Source organism: Euprymna scolopes, chromosome 1 (assembly GCF_053919585.1).
Source record: "Euprymna scolopes isolate OS-2025 chromosome 1, ASM5391958v1, whole genome shotgun sequence".
Classification (NCBI taxonomy): domain Eukaryota; kingdom Metazoa; phylum Mollusca; class Cephalopoda; order Sepiida; family Sepiolidae; genus Euprymna; species Euprymna scolopes.
Window position 1 is genome coordinate 83911260 of NC_136482.1, and position 20748 is coordinate 83932007.

At 32.5% G+C, this 20748-nt stretch overlaps 1 protein-coding gene across 1 annotated transcript in view; it reads right to left on the bottom strand.

The window, feature by feature from the left end:
- Positions 1-20748, bottom strand: part of LOC145245728 (low-density lipoprotein receptor-related protein 5-like) — an 847618-nt gene that overhangs the window by 219818 nt on the left and 607052 nt on the right. The window contains exon 5 of the mRNA XM_080107325.1: positions 9877-10160. Coding sequence (XP_079963451.1) covers positions 9877-10160 — 284 coding nt within the window. The remainder of the gene's footprint in view (positions 1-9876; positions 10161-20748) is intronic.

The window sequence follows — 20748 nt, forward strand, 5'->3', positions numbered from 1 at the left end:
GAAATACAATGAAGACGCAAACAACAAGATAACGCAATAAGTGTATTAAAGAAAAGGTATATTTACAATATGTACAAATGACGGTGTCGAGTCAGAGAGTCTTAGTGGGAGGACATGTACGCTCTTCGGCGTCACTTCCGGTGGCATTTGAGTAAGACACACCAAGGCCAACCTAGGCTTGCCATTTATAGTGTTATGTTATTCGCATATGCAAATAAGTGGTTGCCACCACAACAATAAATATTATGAGAGAAGAAATTTTGAAGAAGAAAAAAAACATGTTAGAGTGGAGGGAGCACTTTTCTATATAAATTTAACGTAAAATGAGCACCCACCTTTTTAGCCATCAAGCATTCAACGAGACATGTCACCTCTAGCATTTTCTCAAGTTTGGCGATTGAGAGGGAGTGAAAAATCTGACAAATACATTTTTTTTTTTTTTTTTTGGTGGTGGGGGGATTATATTAGAAACATACAATAACGATAAAATTATTTTTATGAGACCATTCTCTATTTTCACCTAACAATTTAATAAATAAAACAAACCCCAAAATATGACAAATTCAATTTTTTTTTTGGGGGGGGGGATTACATTAGAAACATAAAACGACAAATAAAAAGCAAATCGAAAATTTACAAAAAAAAAAAGCCAGTAAAAAATGCCCTTACAAAAAAATAATGGTAAATGTGTAATATAGCGGTGTAAATTATTTGACAGACAAAAAAAATTTTTAACTATTTATTTTTATATAAAACATTAGACCCAAAGGCTGAAATAAAACAAAAAAAATCACTTTTATGTTTTTTTTATCATTTTTATTAGACTAAATGTGCATGCCTTACACTTTAAAATTTGGCCTTTTTTAGGTTTGACAGATTGGCCTTTATAAGGCCAAATTTGGCCTTTTTTACGCTCTTTCGTTACAAAAAAATATGGTGGCCAAAAACATAGTTCATGAAAGAGCTTAAAAATGCCAATCTGCCAAACCTTAGAAAGGCTAAATTTTAAAGGCAATATAGTGGCCTTGAATAATAAATATAAATGATGAAAAAATAAAAATGAACAGGACAGTGATCCCTTCTGCCGAAATATCTAGTGGAGAGGGAATCAGATACTTCTTTTTTGGGGGATTACATTGACATGTTTTTATCCATTCTTTTATTTTTGAAATTGTTGTGAGTGTATCCACGTTACACATGATGAAAATGATTAGTTTAGCAGGTGTATATATATATATATATATATATATATATATATATATATATTAGTATGTATCAGCTGAAGAGAGCTTGATATGAGTATCTAAAACGGTCCCAAATTATCAGGTTTGAAACCGACGGTACAGATGACTTATCTAAACTTTCTGTCTATAAAATATAACTAATACGCTCTTATTTTTGGATTTTCCTTATGATAGCACACTCTGCTGGAACCCTTTTTTCCAAAAAGTGTAACTAATTTATATATATATATATATATCCCAGAGAACAATCATAGAAAGAGGAAAGTGTCATCTTTTCCAGGATTTCCATGTCCTGAGTCTCGCAGAATGTGCATGCCGAGGATCTGTCTACACAGTCACCAAAAGGCATGATGCCAGGGACAACTTTCCCATTGATCATCGAATCTGAAGAACCAATATATATATATTTATTTATATAATTATAATCCTAGTAAATTATTTTTTTTTTTTAATCCTAATAACTTGACCTGATAAGACTTATATAAAATAAAGTTATGACTGAAATATGCCGGCACATATGCAGCCAAAATTTTTGTATGAGTAAAAACTTTGAAAGTTATATGTTTTAGTACACAAGTTACGACTTTTTGTAAAATAACTAATAAGTTCAATACGTCTAAAACCATTTATAGGTATTCAATTATTTTTCGAAATCTGGCAAAATGATTATTGATGAAGTACTAAATTCAAACAAGATCATCGTTTTATTCCAATCTTTCTCCTATAATGGAAAATGGAATAGCCATGACCTCTAGTGATTTAATTCTTTATGATTTGTATGTCCTTTGCTCATAAAATGATATCAATGTTCTGAAGCCATACCAATTATTAGCAGATAATTAAGTTATAAGGAAATAATATTGAAGAAGCTCCACCATTCCCTCTTTGATTGTGAGATGATAATTCCCGTCTGATACTAATCAAACGAATTGGTAGGATTTTACTTTAATTTCATGTGAAGAGATTTGAAAAGCATCTTCTCAGTCAACTAAGTTTCATCAAACAAAATCGGCAACTTTTGGGTATGTGTATATATATATATATATATGTGTATATATATATATATATATATATATATATATATATAAGAGGTGGAACGATAAAATTGTCGCCGTAGAAAAGACGACATTATTCCATTTCCGCTTGATGAAAACCGATTTTCTTTTTGTTTTTGTTGCTAACGATAGAACCCTTCAATCATGTCTGAAGCTGACACGATGTTCAATGAGTGAGATCAGAGATGCACTGCTGTACAACTCATGCTCTCTACCGGTCCAAGTTTTGACAACAGGACCATTGCCAGCAGCCTCAAAATGCAAGTCCGGACGGTTCAACGCTTGTGGGCACAGCTCAACGCAGTTTCAAGTCATGGATATGGTCTTTGATGTGGTTTCCAGTGAGGGCCACATCATGTCACCTCATATATTCAAACGTGGTTTAAATGTCAACATAAAAGTGTACCTGAATGTGCTGAAGAGTGTGGTGGTCCCCTGATGCAATCAGATGGCCGCTGGCAGACCTTCGGTGAGGCAGAAGGACTCTGCGCCGGCCCACAAGTTCAAAGAGACCTAGACTTGGATTCAGAAGGAGTGCTACAACTTTGTACCCTTCTCCGACTGCCCCCCCCCCGCTGAACCTGCGGGAATACCTTGTTTTGTCATGCGTCGAAAACATCATCCACCACACCAAAGCAAGCCTGGTCACCACCATCCACTGAGTATTTGCTGAGCTCATGCCGGCGCTTGTGGAAAAGGCCTGCTTTCAGTTCCAGACCCGTATCAAGGTGGTAATTGAGGCTGAAGGTGGCTACATTGAATAAATATCAGCTCTACTACATAATCAAGTTACCTGAATTGATTTTTCAATAAATGTTTTAAAATAAAGCTGTAGTGTTGCTTTCTATAGGGCAACAAATTTATCGTTTCAACCTGTATATATTACTCTTGTTCATCCCACACAAGGCATATCATCACTTGGATGCAAGGGGCTACTATTTCGGGTCATGTCTATAGAGGACTTTGTGAGATGAACAAGATGTCTGTTTACATTATATTTAAATCCCTGTATGCTTGTACAGTCAGGGAAGGAGGAAACAGGGAGAGAATTTCCAAGTCTAATATTCCGAAGAAAGAAACTATAAGAGTGGAAGGCTTGTTGACATCTTTAGACCTCAGTAGTGAAGAGATTGGATGAGTTATTCAGGGTGGTGTACCTCAAACACCACAAGTGCTACGACTTCATCAGAGCATATTCCATTAAATTACGTCTTAGACACAGGGATGCAACATTGTAGTGATGGGACAGGGGATGGAGTATGATTGATAGTATGGGATATATTAGACTGGAGACTATTTTTTGGACCTTATCTAAGAGGGAGAGACTAATGATGGATGTACTAGCCCTTATGTGGCAACAATACTCCATGCATATTAATGTGTTTATGTATTTAGTTAAAACCTTTGATATGTCTTCAAATATTAGGTTTGAAATTATTAATAGAAGAATCAAATTTACTTCTATGTCGTCTATTTTCAAACATGTTATAATTTCATTTTATTAGTTTCAGGCCAGAAACATATTCAGTTTTTGTTGGTTGTTGGGTTTTACAGTATCTTAGTTCTTGCTTGTCAGTACATTAACCTGTAAGAAAATAATGTGCAAAGGATAGATCTTACTTAAAATATAAATAAGATCTTAAGAGACAAAGCAGAGCAAAAAGGACTCAATGACTTTGTGTATCAGCTATCTTTATCACACGCAGACATTCCTACACACTAGTGAGAGTCAAGCAATAGAAACGAATTACTGCTAAGAGCTATACACGCACTGAGAAGAACAAGGTAAATCAACACGCATATACACGATGTATATTACTTATGCACATTTACACTATAAACACATTAACATACACATTTATAAGCCTTGTGGCTACTAACTCAACATGCTTTATCAAACACCAATTTTCATGATTGAATATAACTTTTATATTCTTATCTCTTGTATCTATACTCCTATAAATCTGTGTGTGTGTGTTGATATTTATATTAAAAACCCTTTTTTCTATTTATTTAAAAAGAAAATACAACTTTCTTATATATGGAGCGTAGAACTGCATTCATCTGCAAAAGATCTAGCTAATTTGCATATTCTTTTAAGCATTCATTTTAATTAATTTCCTATAAGGTTTTTTTTTAGGTTTTCTAATGAGATGATGATCTTTAGTAAACTATTACGTGTAATTATATTCATGCAGGTATTCTACATGATTTATACTTGCGTAATATTTGCGTAAAATGTTTATAGTAAACACAATACTTTTTCCATACATATTTTTATTTAAAACATTTTGCATACCAAATTTCTCCTACAGTTTTTGGTCTACGGACATGAAACTTCATAATTAGGTATTTGAACCCATGCAAAACTTTATATTTGGAGTTTAGCCCGGGAAAATCGATACAAAAGTGTGAAAATTGAAAAAAAAAAAAAATGAAAATTGCCAGGTGAAAGTCGAACGATGGCATTACAAATACGCATGCATAACGTAATAGCTGTTGGTTTATGCTTTAATTTTTAGCCTTGAAGTAGACATGTCTTCATAGCTCAGTCAATCTATGCAGAAGAAAAAAATAAATCGTAAGCTAAACGTTTTGGTTCCGATTCTCGGTGGTGGCGCACAAGTCGTTTTTTTTTGTTTGTTTGTTTTTTTTTTAACTTTTTAAATCATTACTATATATTCGATCCAACATAATAATAAATACGAAATCTGCATTAATCCAAATATATTTAAGCGTATTTTACGACCGAGCAATGCCGTGCGCCCTGCTAGTATGTTATAAAATTTCGTTTTTTGGGTTTATTTTTTTGTCAATTTATTTTTATGAAACTCTGTTTGTGTAACACTTGCTAACTGGTGACTCTTCTGTTTTCTTATTTTTATATGCATGTCCGCTGTATATGTTCTTTATTTTATTCCTTCATCATGAATAGCTTTCATACTCCATTTATATGAAATGTTAGTGTAGCTCCTGGCCGTACCGAGAGATTCAATGGTCATCCAAAATGGCCCTATCAAGGGCAAGGACTATTTCACAGCATTACCACTTGAGAAGTGGCATGCTGTACTTAGTTGAACCTCTGTTAGTTTTGTGTCCTCAACTTCTCACACACAAATGGTCAAATTAACAAATACATCATATTATCTACCTTACAAATAAGCAAACGCTTCCGGTTCATAAAGAGAGTAGAAAAAACTCATTATTGTTTTGTATATTTTAAGCAAAAGGCTTTTTCACAAGTTCAATTATATTAATGACATTGGACAATGAATGCCGTTATCCGTTGTTGCTGCGTTTATTTCCAATTCATACGATTGTTTATAAGGTAAGATGGCTTTAACCTATTGGTAATATGATAATCCAGGGTAAGATATATATATATATATATATATATATATATATATATATATATACACATGTGAGCTGACTGACCGTTCGTGGAAGAAAGTTTTTCGTTTTTCTAATGTTTTGCGAGTTGGTTGGAGGTAACTATAAGTAGTTGGAGAAATGTAGACGCGTTAAAAAAATACAACGAAAATATAAAAGAAAATGGCAAAAGCAATTATTTTATGATAAACTCTGAGAGGATTTCTGGTGAGGCCAAGGATGGAAAAATAAATACGAAAAGGCAGAAAAAGTACACCTTGAAGAAAGGTAAATAATGAATACAAAATGGCGATTAGTTGACGAAAAGAAATAAAATAAATTTAGTAAAAAGAAAATTAAGTGTAAAATGAAAAGCATAAGGGGGATCAAGAAAATAGCACACAAGGAAAATGGCAAATTTAAATGTGGAAGCACTAAATGGAAAATTTAAACTTCAACGATAAAAGTAAAAATTCTACTGAAAAGAAAAGAGAAAGACAAAGTAATTTGGTAATTCCTACCCAGCCTATTTCGATTAGATGTGATTATTTGACACACTCATTCAAATTATAGCAAGGTTGGTCTTTGTAAATCAGCGTTTAAAATTTTTGGTCTTGAATAATTATATGGAAAATATATTTCACAGGCAAAACTAAATTATAATGAACAATATAATTGTTTGAAATATAATGAAAACGACAGGCAATCATTTCAATTAATATAAAGTTAAACTTAAAAACTGTTTGTGGCATCGGTATGGAACCGATACTCAACCAACATTTAATTGTTGCCCCCACCCCGACAAAAGGGGGGTACACCTGTAAATTCACGCTTGTCTGTTCGTCCGTTCGCCCGCCTGCATTTTCTCAATAACAACACCTTGGAATTTTTTTAAATTTTCCACAAACATTAAACATGATATGAGTAAAAACCTAACAGAACAAATTTTCCAGGAAAATTCCAGTTGCCCCCCTAGGGGTACCTTTCGCGGCAAAATGGCTAAAATTGACACTTTTGTGCTCATTAAAAAAAAAAAATTGATGGCTTGAATTTAAAAAAAAACTTTCTGAAAAGTTGTAACTGATTTCTATATAATTTGGTTTGTCTATACTTCACAATAACTCTTTGGTGTGCCCCAGGGGCTCTTTTAAGGCTAATAAAAACACTCCATTTTGGGGACTATTTTACCATATTTGTGCAAAATTTTGTGTATGCCTATTTAGCAATTTTGCATGGTGCTGAACACAAATTTAAATATGATATGTTAAGGCCTTGGGGATTTTGGGACTAAATGAGGTGGGGGGGGGGGCAAATGATGGACTTAATCATTTTTTTTTTTTTTTTTTTGCATGGTGCAGCACTCAAATTTACATATGTTAATGCCTAAAACTGCACTGTTTTTTTTTTTTTTTTCATTTTCATCAGGATTTGACGTCCCCTGGGGTCTTTTGGGGTTAAACGGCGGAGGGGTGGGATGTTGAACTTAGTCAGATTTTTATGTCTCATTCACTGTGCATTTACGGGGACCATCCATGTTTCACTTGTCTACTCTTTCATTCAGATTTGTTTTTATTGCATTGCTGGATTTTCTTTATCCTGTAAGGATTATTAGATATTTTTTTTGGAGTGAATTATGAGCATATTTCTGAATCAGATTTTACTCCTCACAGTTAATGAAATTTCATCTGTTTTGCATTGTTCCCCCCAAAATCTGTCTTTAATGGTAAACTACATGGATTTTCTTTTGATATACAGACTTTTTCGAACAATTCATCTGATGGCGTTTTTAAGTATAAATTATTATACAATGATTTCATAATAAATCTTGAAATAACTACCTATCTATCTAATATATAAATATATATAGTGATCTTGCCTGTCTGTCTGTCTGAGTGAAGAGACGATCTCTACCAAACTACTGTCAATTATTTTGTGTGCGCACATAAAACTTTATCTATACTTTATCTATAGTGGATTTGGACCCGTAGAAACAAATCGATTTGAATTTTAGCCGGTAAAAATAGCTGCCAAGGTGTCAAAATTGAAAAAAAATGGAACTTGGCAGGCGTAAGTCGACTAAACATGTTATTTGTATGCATGCACAAATACACATTCACATCTCTAACAACGGTTTTTTTTTTTTAAGTTTTTGTACGTGCATGGACTTAGATCAGACGGTAACGAATTAGTCTGGATGGCAACATGTTTTGATTTCGATTGTAGCTGATGGTACTCAGGTCATATTTTTTTTTACTTTTGAAATACTTTTGGATACAATATGAAAATTATTAATTTATCATTAAAATACCATATTCAAGTGTATTTTGCGATCGGACCCACCGGGGGACACTATTAATACTCAGTACACTATAATAATAGAGAACTGTCCCTATAATAAATAGGAAATCTGTATGAATTAAAATCTCATATTTAAGCATATTTACTAGTATTAATATAACGTTAGGTTTAGACATATGTTCATATTTTTTTGGTACCAGATTCACTGCTAATGACAATAATCAAACATTTTATTTTAATAATTTTCAAATACACAAATACACAATGGAGTAGTACAACATATTCTTCCGGCCAAGTGTCTAAATTAATTAATCGATCATTATTAATTTTAAAAACAGTTGCTTAGCGCAATGGTTTGTAATGTTAGCTATATTTAGTTATAGTTTTATAAAAAAAAAAAAAGCAAAGAGAGGATGAAAGTTCTTCATGAAAATTCAGATAGTTTCAATTTTTGCGTAAATTTAACAATAGGTATTTGACATCAGTTAATAAATTCTTGTGAAATCAAAGTGTCTTTGGAGTATTTTGATAATGGATCCTAGTTAATATGTAAAATAAATTCTCTAAAAATTTTGCATCGCTTATATGTCCCTTTACAAACGTTAAAAATCAAGATTTAATGCTACTAAACCTTAGGTCTAGAATCTTTATTCCATTCTATGATTTTGATATTAGGAAATGTAAAAAACTAGAGGCTTAAGCTTAATGGATCGTAAGAAATTGAAATTCAAAGAATCTTGCTTAATGTTTAATAACTATGGACCAAATTTACTGCAAATCTAAAACGTTTAAATTTTCTACTTATATTGTGCTGATAAAAACTCTTAAATATTTTTTAAAATCATCGAAATGTTACAAATATCTATTTATTAATGTTGTCTATTGTTGAAATTTTACAAAAATAGGATGTATCTAAATTAAAGTAAATATAGCTTACATTTACAATACAGCTGTGTTTCAAAATTTATAATGATTGGTTAATTAGTTTATAAGTGAAATCTTTACATAGAAAAATAAAAAATATATATACGCACATTTAATTTATAAAGCTCTCTATGTCTGTCTGTCTTCATTTTTGCAAACTTCATCTCCTTTGAGGTGCAAGATCGCAGAGCAACATAATCGAGGGGTTCAAATTATTGCATTTCCATGAGTTTTTAATCAGTAAAAATAGCTGCTAAAGGATCGAAATAGAAAAAAAATAACTTGGCAGGAGTAAGTCAAATAAACGTTATTTGTGCACATGTGCAAATATATACATATATACGTTAAAGTTAGTCCATTTTTAAAACTATTTTTGATCCACCTGATGTTATCCCAAATAGTAATGCCTAAGGTTGGAGCGCTATGTTTTTATTTTGATTCTAGCTGATGCCAGCCAAGTTATATTTTTTCTACTTATGAAATCACTATTATATATAGGGTACAATATAGCGATCAATAGATAAGTAGGTTTTTAGCAATAAATATGAAAAATGCATAAATTAAAATATTATATAATTATAATTATATATATATAATTATTCTGAAAATATATATAAAATATATTTATATATATATATATATATATATATATATATACACTAGCAGGGCGTCCAACATTGCCCGATCATAAAAAACACTTAAATATGATAAATCAAGTTGTTTTGGTCAAGACAATCGGGCCAAGCCATTTTTGGTCGAGACAATCGGGCCAAGCCATTTTTGGTCGAGACAATCGGGCCAAGCCATTTTTGATCGAGATGATCGGGCCAAGTCTCTTGCTCGAGACAATGGAGTTAAGTCTGGTTTTTTTTTTTATCCTTCTACTTTTGATTTACTTAAGTAAATATTAATCTTTCGGTTTCTATTTTTGAAGCAAATCCCTATGTACAAACATCAATAAAATCAACGAATTCATTTCCACTCACCTGTATTTTGGATGGAGTCTTCTACTACAATAATACTGAAAAGTTTTTTGTCTCCAAGGTTAGAAGACTCAACCTTCCATGATGCTGCAGCTGCTTGGACAAGTGTTGAGATGAGGGAAACTTGGAACCACGTACTAATGATGGCTCGGTTACCAGAGACGGCCAGGCCAAATATAGGTAAGCCGGTCGTCTTCCTGGTTGCGTTACGTTCCAACTTCACCTTGTTGCCATCCATATCACTCGACATGATGCTGTGGGTCATAGCGTCCACCCAATATAATCTCCTGTAAAAAAAAAAAATAAAAATAATTGATGAAACAAAAAAATAGTCTCAGGACTGCAATATTCAAAAATGCATTTCAAACTTTTTTGTTTACTTCATTTATAAATCTAAATGCCTTCAATTCCTTATTATTATTATCATGTGTACTCGGATTTTTCACACAGGCCGTCATCAAAGATGTCTTTTTGTTTTTTTGTCTGCATTGTTTCCTGGAGTCTAACTGACAAGTCTCTCCAGATTTCCAGGACTCGCCACCTCTTTCAATAACCTTTGTAAAGGACTTTTATTATTATTATTATTATTATTATTATTATTATTATTATTACTATTATTATTATTATTAGTTAGAAACGATGTTTACTCTTTTGTGTCTAAAATAAAAATGCTTAAATTCGTTTCTGCATACACGGCTTGACGCATACTCTCGCATGAATGAGGTAAATCAAACAGAAACGTTTTCAGTCAATCAGAGGCATTTATCGAATTTGCCATTCTGATCCACACTGCATAAAAAGACAGATTTTTCCTTCACAAAAGTTTGAGCCGAATTCCACGACAGGGCTAATATCTGCTTCTTTCGCCCCTCCGGGTATTGAGAAAACGTTTCGGTAATTGTGCATAGAGAGAGAGCCTAACCTTCAAACACACCAGTAACTGGCACCCGTGTCTCTCAGTTGATGTATGGAAGCACAAAATAGATACAATTTTCAAATGTATTTTATGGGGGTTTTATTTTGTTGTTTTTTTTTTTGCCCCACTTATAATAAAAATATATAAACTTATCAATTAATTTTTGTCGCGTCTCTCAATTGAGGTATGGAAGCACAAAATGATTACAATTTTCAAATATATTTTACGTTTAATTTTAATGATTTAAAAATAACTGTTTCGGCAATATCATCTACTAGAGCCGTACTTATTAAGCTGTTTGAATTTTATGTTTTTTTAAACAGATGTGAAATATTTAAATTTTAAAAGTGTTAAATTATTTCCTGTTACACATTCACCTTTTTAAAACTGCTAAAACTGTAAAAAAAAAAAAAAAAATATGACACATTCATAGTTTTCTTTTCATGTTTCTGTAAATAAATATATTTTTAAATATCTAAACAGTTTGACAAAATATATAACATTAACTTAAATAAACATAATTATTTGAAAATATATGCGATTAAATAATAAAAAAGTTAATTGATAAAATGTTTACGTATTTTTATGTATTTATATTATAAGGGGGGTGAAAAAAAACATGAAATACATTTGAAAGTTGTATTCATTTTCTGCTTCCATACGTAAATTGAGAGAAGCAAAAAAAAAAAAAAAAATGAAAAAGCAAAGTTTGTATATTTTTATACATTTTTATTACAAGGGAGTGAAAAAAATAAGGACAAAATAGATTTGAAAATTGTATCTATTTTGTGCTTCCATACATCAATTGAAAGACGCGGGTGCCAGCTTCTGGTGTGTTTGAAAGTTAGGTTCTCTCTTTATGCACAATTACCAACGTTTCTTAACCTTCACCCCACCCATGCAATCCTAAGTATACAGACTCTTCCATTAATGCACACATACCTGCATACAACTCTTTCACATTATCGTGTTCTCATCAAAAGCAACTGTATAAACTTATTCATTTCGATACTAACATTTTTCACAGAACTTTCTACAATGAAAACAAATGAACATTGACTCTTAATTTTTTAATCGAATGTAATTTCTGTAATTGATTGAGGAAGTTTGGATTATAATTTCCAATTAAAAACATTTTTGGCAACAAGTTTTCTCCAGCCCTCCCGATTTTCTTCATTCATGGGCATATTGCTCAGCCCAACCCTGTCGGCTTTTGAATGCTATCCTCTCACCTATTTGTGTTGCCCTCCTTCCTACTTATACAGTTCCTGCTAAAATTGTATCCACCTACATACAAAATATTCAGATCAATTAAAAGTCAGAGGAGAAAAGGTATTAAGTGCCAACACACCTCTGGTACCCCTCCTTTGTAATCTACCACGCCCCCTCATCATTTTTGCATATGTAAGATGATTATCACCAATTTGGATTTGAAAGACTATCAATTAAAAGTCTCATACCTATGAGCAACTATATCACTTTAAAGATGGTAAAAGTAAAACGTCTTTGATTATCAAACGGTTCGTATTTATATAAATATTTCAATAGGACTGACGCTTTGGACGAAGTAAATTCAGTCCCAACGAAATAAGTAACACCAGAGTCGGATAAAAGCTGTCCTAAACATGGCCGTAGAGATGTAATCATCTGTTCGCAAAGCCAAAATGTAACCCATGAAATGTCAGAAAGAAATCCATCAACTCTAACTTTTAAGGGCAGCAAAGATAAAAAATTAACTTCTGGCCTTTATTATCTCTATTGTAAGCAAACAATGGACGTAAATTGATACATTTAGGAAGAAAAGGTGAATGTGACACGTAACAGTGACTTCCAATGACCTTAGAGGTCACCAGTCTGATTCCGGATTCAATTAGCCCTTTTCAGCTAACAGAACCTTATGGGTTAAAATGAGGAGAAGAAAAAAGAAGACTTCACAAAATCATTCAGCTGATTTGATAAACATTATACGGCACTAACAATTTCATTTCTTTAGAAACAAACTATTTTTTTACATGCAATAAAATATAGCTAAGTAGAAAGAATGAAATTTTACTGCAACAAAACAGTTATAGATTTAGTATGAATTATCTAATTTTGTTCAATTATTTTAGCTAACGATGTAGATATATTGTAATAACCTGTTTTCTTACCTACGCCAAGGATGTTATGTTTTTATTGAGTTTCGTGGTTTGTTACTTTTTGTTTGTTTACAGCATAGTGCACACATCACCTGATAAATAGTCGCTAAACTTTGTTAAAATATTGGTTATTGTCTTACTTAAAACTGATGTAATTTTGAGGTGAGGTTTACAGAAAAGGTTGGAGTCACATTTTTTAGTGTTAACTGCAATTCTATTCACCATACAGAGTCGCTATACGATCGATATTCTAGTCAATGAGGTCTTTGTCTTATATGACCTTGACAGGTGAAAATTTTGATGGACTGTAAACTTCAAAATATAAGGGATGCTCTTTTCTTTTCCCTGCAACCTCTTTCTCACAGAAGAGACGTTGCGAGCCTGTCTCTGCTTTATCGATTTTGACGGCAAGTGCTCGTCTGAGCTCCAATCTATAGCCCCTCCTCACGAAATATTCACAAGAAACACTCGTCTAGCTGAAAACACTACCAATAATTTCCCTTAATCTTTATCTGTGCCTTAACCTAAACGTAGATTCCATGAACAAAGCTTCTTTCCTAGAACTGCACACCTGTGAAACTCTCTTCCATTTTCCTGCTTTCCAACTGACTACAATATGGTCATCTTCAAGTCCAACGTAAACAAATTCTTGATAAGCAGTTCCCCTTAAGTAATCCAATTTACCAAATTTACATTACTAACGATTACTATGATATTGACCCATTGACTACTGTACACTGTTTAACCCTTGGCCTCTGGGCCTTGAAAAGTGGTGACTTCTTTGTAAAAAAATTTTTTTTTTAACTTCTTTTAACTTCAAATTTGTCTACTTTGATGTAGATATCTGATGCTTTTTAATAACAGTAATTACCATGCAAAATTTCAGTCTGCTCAGATAGTTTTCTAACTATCAATAGTTTCAGAGGTTAAGTACAATATGGAGAAGTAATGCAGGAATAAGATTTTGGTTCATCCTTACATTGTCAAGTAGAAGAATGCAGTTTTATAATTATGATCTTGTTATTGATATTATTATTAGACTTTTAAATGAAATAGTCATTGTACACACTGTGTGTGTGATGTGTGCATGTTTATCTATAGGTTGATTGTATTTATGGCAGTGTGAAATGATATGTGTATGACTTGTACACATATTTGTATGCAGCTGACCCACTAACAAAGCGCAACCATGCCTTTATTTGAAAGTAGTTTGGCATCTGACCAATGTAAACTTAAGCATGTGAGCGAGTAATATCAACGAATCTGATTGGTTGATTCGTTATTAAGCTAATTAGGAGAAACACTACTTAGATATAAATGCAATCGCAAACAAAAATTTGGGGCATTAAACATGATGTCCTGCTAGAATGAAACATGAACGCCTCTATGTAACTTATTTGCCATGTATTCATTTTCAAACTACTACTACTACTAAGCTCTACTATACTGTTGAAGTAAATGCAAAAAATATATACACAATATATTGTATCAACTCGTTTTATGTGTATTTAAGCATGGTGACCCGACATTGCTCGGTATTGAAGGATAAGAAATGTTTCACACTCATATTTTCTTGTCATCAAAATTGGTGAAATCACCTATTTTTCAATTAAATCGATTGATTGCCTGTTCAAGTTAGAGACTGCACAGGGAGGAAGCTCACATACCTCTCGCTATGACTTATTTCACAATACATAATAGTCTACATTGCACTGTAGAGAACCTACTGTTGAATTTATGAAATTATTTTTATATAAAATGGCTCAAATTAAAGTTTAAAATGCAAAAAGTAAAGTATCATAGTCCAATTGTGCTCTAAACAGAAACATTCAATTCGAACACGCCCCTGTTATATCAAAGAACCTACTGTTGATTTTATATACCGAGATTTTTGGCTTGGGTAATAAAACATTTCTAATGCTCTTGTGATGTTAGGCTGTGTAAGGTGTTAACTTTGGTCCAAATCACCTGTTCCTTCTTTCATCAGATTATTTCAATTATCAATACTTATCAAAGACATTCTGATACAAAACCTATCTAAGAACACTGCGAGGCACCTAAAGTTCCTTTGTGTGAAATTTCATAAAAATCGGCTTAACCGTTTTCGAGTCTGTAGGGAACGAACTCGGACAAAGTTCTTTTAATATATTAGTGGAGATAGAGATAGATACATGAGAAAGTAATTATATATATATATATATATATATATATATATATATATATATAAGCATATACAGAAACATGTTCTTCTCTTAATCTCATAAATATCTCATAAAATAAAAATGGAGTCTTTAAATCAAATTAATACACTAAAAATTTACAGCAATTTTGCTGCCCATTTTGGCTATAACGGTTCCGATTTATTACCGTATTATTGATAGCAAGTGTTTAAAAAGCAATTCAACAATATCTACAAAATATTATTTCTAAAAGGTGAACATAAATAAAGTCAATCCTTTTCATTTTGCCACTTTCTTCCCCAACACCTGGAAGACACCAATTTCAGGTATGCTAAAAACTAGCTTAAATACCCATTCTCAAGACGGGTTTATATTGAATTCTTGAAGTGCAAAACTTGTTCGAATCTGAGAAAAAATAATTCAGTTAAAGAGAGGTGCACGCTCTCTCATGTACCCTTAAAAAAACGTATATAAAATGACACATAAAATAAAATATCATGCTGTTCTGATGAAATCTATGGAAAATAGTGCTTACACGACTAAACTTAAAAGAGAAATGTTTCAAATCTGTTGAGGATAGAAATTTGCTCACATTTGTAGAATCTACTAGTAATTCAGCCCGGCTCTCTCTCTCGGTTCAGCCTGGCTTTGATCGGGTCCTATGCACTGTTCATAACTTTATGTGAATATATAGATATTAACTAATTTGACTCATGTCCAAGTAACCTACATCTAAAATTTCAAGTGTTTAGACCCAAAAGTGACGGAGGATTTTGGTAGAGTCTGCAAAGGTTAACTCTGTAAACTTTGACCTCTTGCCAGCCAAATTTTCGCCCCAAAACTGATTACAAAACTTGCTGCATGTCTGAATACCATTTATGTAAAATTTCAAATGGTTAGACCCAAAAATTGGCTACAGACCGCAAAGGTAAACTCCTTTGACCTTTAACAGCTAAATTTTCGACCAAAAGCCAATTAAAAAGCTTGCCTTATGTCTGAATACATTTTATGTAAAATTTCAAGTGCGTAGACCAAAAATTGACTGAGTAATTTGGTAGAGACCGCAGAGGTCATTTTTTTAAAGTTTGACCCCAATTTCGATCCCTTAACATTTATTGTTTTGGCCTCAAATCAAATTAAAAAGTTCGACCCATGTCTAAGTAACCTACATCTAAAATTTAAAGAATTTAGACCCAAAATTGGTGGAGGTGTTTGGTAGAGTTTTCAAAGGTCAAATCGGTGAACTTGAAGCCCTTGACAGCCAAATTTCTGGCTAAAAGCTGATTAAAAAGATTTTCCCAAATCTCAATACCCCTTATGTCAAATCTCGAGTCTGTAGACTGAAAATTGACAGAGTAGTTTAATAAGGAAATCTTCACACACACACACACACACAATTTCACTTTTATGATGTGCAGATTTAATTAAGTATAATGCAACTATATCCAAATCACCTTATACCAGAAACAAACAAATTTTAATTGGAGAATTCCATGCTTTCTGAAAGAGTTCTTTAAATAAAACTAACAATCATGAATCTCTATATATGACGATCTACATAGTTAGGCGATCATTCCTATTAGACTTTCATGTTCCCATGTCTAATAACCTGAAACTATTAGTTGGAATTATTTGGACTACTATTCTCATCTTTGATGGTTTATTAACATTTCCATCGATGTAACCTCTGACATTCTCAGGTGCATATTTCCCTGTAAGGCAGTTTATGCTATTTTTAATATTCAAGTGAAACATTAAAAGTTAAATCGATAACACTATTTGAATTATTCTTAGGAAAAAATCGGGCCATATTATAGCTCATTTATATTTCTCTCCATTTTAATAATCTTCCTAGTTGGAATAACTATTTTTTTTACAAAGAAACTTAAGCGAAATACATTAGTTATTTGCAAAGAACATGGTAGAAAAAATGTGTTAAGATCAAATGGTCCCACTTTATACAACTAACGCCGACCCTATTACTATTTCCATGGTCTTTTTCTCTTTCATATTCATTTTAAGTCGTGTCATCGTCTACAATAAAATAAAATACGAAAAGCACAAACTCAGTCGCATTCTGTGCGTGTGTGCATGCGCGCGTGAGTGTGTGACGCTATTGCCACTCTACATACTAAGGTCCGCATTCACGTTCTGTCGAGGCCGTGTTCGTCAGTTGCTGTCAGCTCATCTTGATTTCTCAACTATTTTAAACTCGTAACTCCTTAACTAGAAAACTCTTGTCAACCGTGACAAACCCAAGACTCCTTAAACTGGCTTCAATCGTTGTAAACTATTGCTAAACTCATTAACCTTTATATCCGTTCTTTTTTTTCCTGTCACTATCACACCTTGATTAAAAATTCTATCCAGCTTCCTCTTGTGTTCTTTTGTGAACAACTTTGTATACTTTTGTTTTACTGACAAACCTGCTTCCTCTTTTTGTTATATTTTTCTCTTTTTTTTTTTTACTTATAAACAAATGAAAACGGGAATGCATATGTATCAAAAGAAAGTGAAAAATAGTTGGCTAGTCATAATCAAATATCGATATATCATATTGCTATTTGCATCTGATTTTGACAATCCGACAAGATATCTGTATATATTATACGTAAATGATAATAGCATGACCTTAATACTCATTTATTTTATTTGTTTGGAAATAATGCATTGATAATTCCTATTTATTTGCCTCCCCACACAGCCAGAGTTAGAAACAATGTTGGTTTTTAATGATATACATCTCCACACAAGAGGCATTCTAGATTAGGACGAACAATAAAAATTTCCTCAGTATAGAAGCATTCAATATCCATGCTGCAAGAGATAAAATGTTCTATTAGAATTGATGCTGAGCTGCGAGTTATTTATTTGCAGAAAATATATTAAAAAATTTACGTTTAAAACGAATTAGGCATAAGGCCATCAAAGGTGTAGGGGAAAATGGAGGTTGTTTGTCATACTTGATATAAATAATAATAAAGTTGTTTATCCTACTCTTGATCAGTCACCAAATAACCACATGTACTCCAAGGGGCATCCTCTTTAAGATATCCTCACATTTATTTGAAATTTTACTTATATATATATATATATATATATATATATATATATAGCATGTAGATGTATGCATGTGTGTATGTCTGTGTGAAAATATTAAATCAATAAACTCTTAATCTACTATTAACTTAACACTGAAATAAACAAGAAATAGTAACCATACACCAAGCATGGTTTATATCGAGTAAAATCTTTGTTTGGATGGATGAATAATGCGTACAGAAATATGCCAGCAAGTTGAAATGCAAAATGTTCATTTCAACTTGTCAACATATTTCTATTACTTTTATGCATGTGCAAATTCATTCATAGCTTGAAGTGGTTTAATTTAAAACCTTTCTTATCTATCTGTTGATAGCTCAAATGGTAGGGAATGCGGCTGGACTACTATGATTTTAGCTGATGGCACCCAAGTCATTTTTGTGTAATATTTTGAAACCGGTACTATATATTAGGCATAATATAATATTCAATAGACGATCGATTCTGTAATAACAAATACGAAATCTGCATGAGTTAATATACATTTAAGTGTATTTTACAGTTGGGCAAGGCTGGGTGCCCCCCCCATCTCTTGTTATAAACATATTTATGTACAAATTCATTGATAGTGGGAGGGAAAATAGCAAAAAAAAAAAAAGTTTAGTAAATCTCTCTTAACTCTTTCTAAATAATAAATTGCCCACTGTTTTCTGGTTTGTTCAGAATCAAAAGCAGCAAGTTAGTCTCTAAATGGAAGTGGGATAGACGTGGAAGAAAAACATTTTGATGCTAGGCACAAGGTGAAGTAAGGTAATCATTTATTAAATATTTATCTAAAATAACATTATATCAGCTTTTTTGTTTGTATTTTTTTTTAGGTTTGCACTTATTTTGTTCTTTTGTTAAAAACGCGTATTTTTGCACCAGTATGCCAAGATGGGATTAGAATTTTCTCAAACAATAGCATAAGAAATTCTTTTGCCCTATCTTTACTCTTCGGAATGGCCGATTTCCAACCAAAGTCATTCAGAAATGCATTCGTTCTTGGGCCGAGAACTCCTGATGTCTCAATAGATTCAATTGCATAAGAAGAATATATCATATGTTATTGTTATACCGTCATCTTAAGAAAATCGGTTAAAAAGTAAAAGATAGAGCATTGAATAGAAGCGGAAAAATCTGCCAATAAAATTCCCCTTTTATAAAGCCTGGTTATTTATGGGGATTTGATATCAGATCACTGGTATGTGTTCACAATGCACATACAATGGCTAATGATACAGGTTTTTATATCTTTATTCATGATATCCTGCATGAGAATATGCATGTGGGTTGATTTTGATTTACACCATTTTTTTTTTATTGCCCATTCAAAACAAAACAAATACCTCTGCTCTAAATACTCCTGATAATCAGCAAAGATGTCAACTGTTAACATCAGCCCGGTAAGGAATTATTAGAAAATTACTGAAAACGTTTCTTTTTATTTATATGTTTATAATACGACTAGCCTGGGTGCCCGGCGTTGCCCGGGTGTTTGGAGGTGTATTAAGCAAAAAAAAATAAAAATAAAAATAAAGTGGTAATAGGCACGCAGGCTAGACCCATGACACAAAGGCAGAAAAGAAAGTGAGAGAAAATCTGACATATTACCCCTACTTCATGACGTGACCAGAAGTTCAGAACGTTAAAATTAGGCAAAGTCAATCCAACCGATAAGATGACTTGCAAAAATGGCTCGCAAAAAATCGACCCTTTTTGTAAAAACTGCTCAGTCGAGAGTGAAGGAATTAACGTTTTTAGCCAATGTTTTGATATTTGTCGTCTGAGACGGCGAACCGCAAAACGATACAGATTTCGTGAAAATCTGTCGCTTCTACCGAAATTTTTAGGCAGACATACAAATACACATACATACATACATTTAAACAGACAGGTGAGATTTATATTATAGATGATCGTTTCAAAAGTAAACATTGGAATAGATGTTGAGCTGTGAGTGATTTTTTTAACTTAAAACGTTAAAGAGCTATGAAGAAGGGTGTCGTACTATTAAAAGCAGGAAACCTTTTGTGCTGTAGAATTTATTTTTTTACATAGTCACTACTATTCTCAATGCACTTTTGCCAGCAATGAACTTTGGCTGTGCATGGGCGTTTGGAGCACGCTTTCTCATATGAGGGTGGCTCCAAAAATAAAGTCGCATATTTTTTAACAAAAACTTGAAGAGCTTTATGAAGACAAGGTGGTCTCATTAAAAAACGAGGGGTTTCAGGGGTTATTTCTTAGTGTCTCACACCACCAATATTTGCAATAGAGAAATGAAACTTTCATAAGTTCAGTAATCATAATTTGCTAATTTGGAATCTCCTCTGATCAATTCGTGCAGAATAAAAATATAGGAGGTATTATTTTTGGAACGTACCTTGTACTTTAATTTTTGAAACTTAAGGGGATGATTGGGATGATGTTTAACATCACAATGTCATTTGCACTAAAGTTATTTTAATTATCTTCAAAATCAGAAACTTTGCAGAAATTGATTTTTGTTTTAAATCCAGTTCGTTCCACATAAGCCCTTTCACTTAAGATGTTGTCA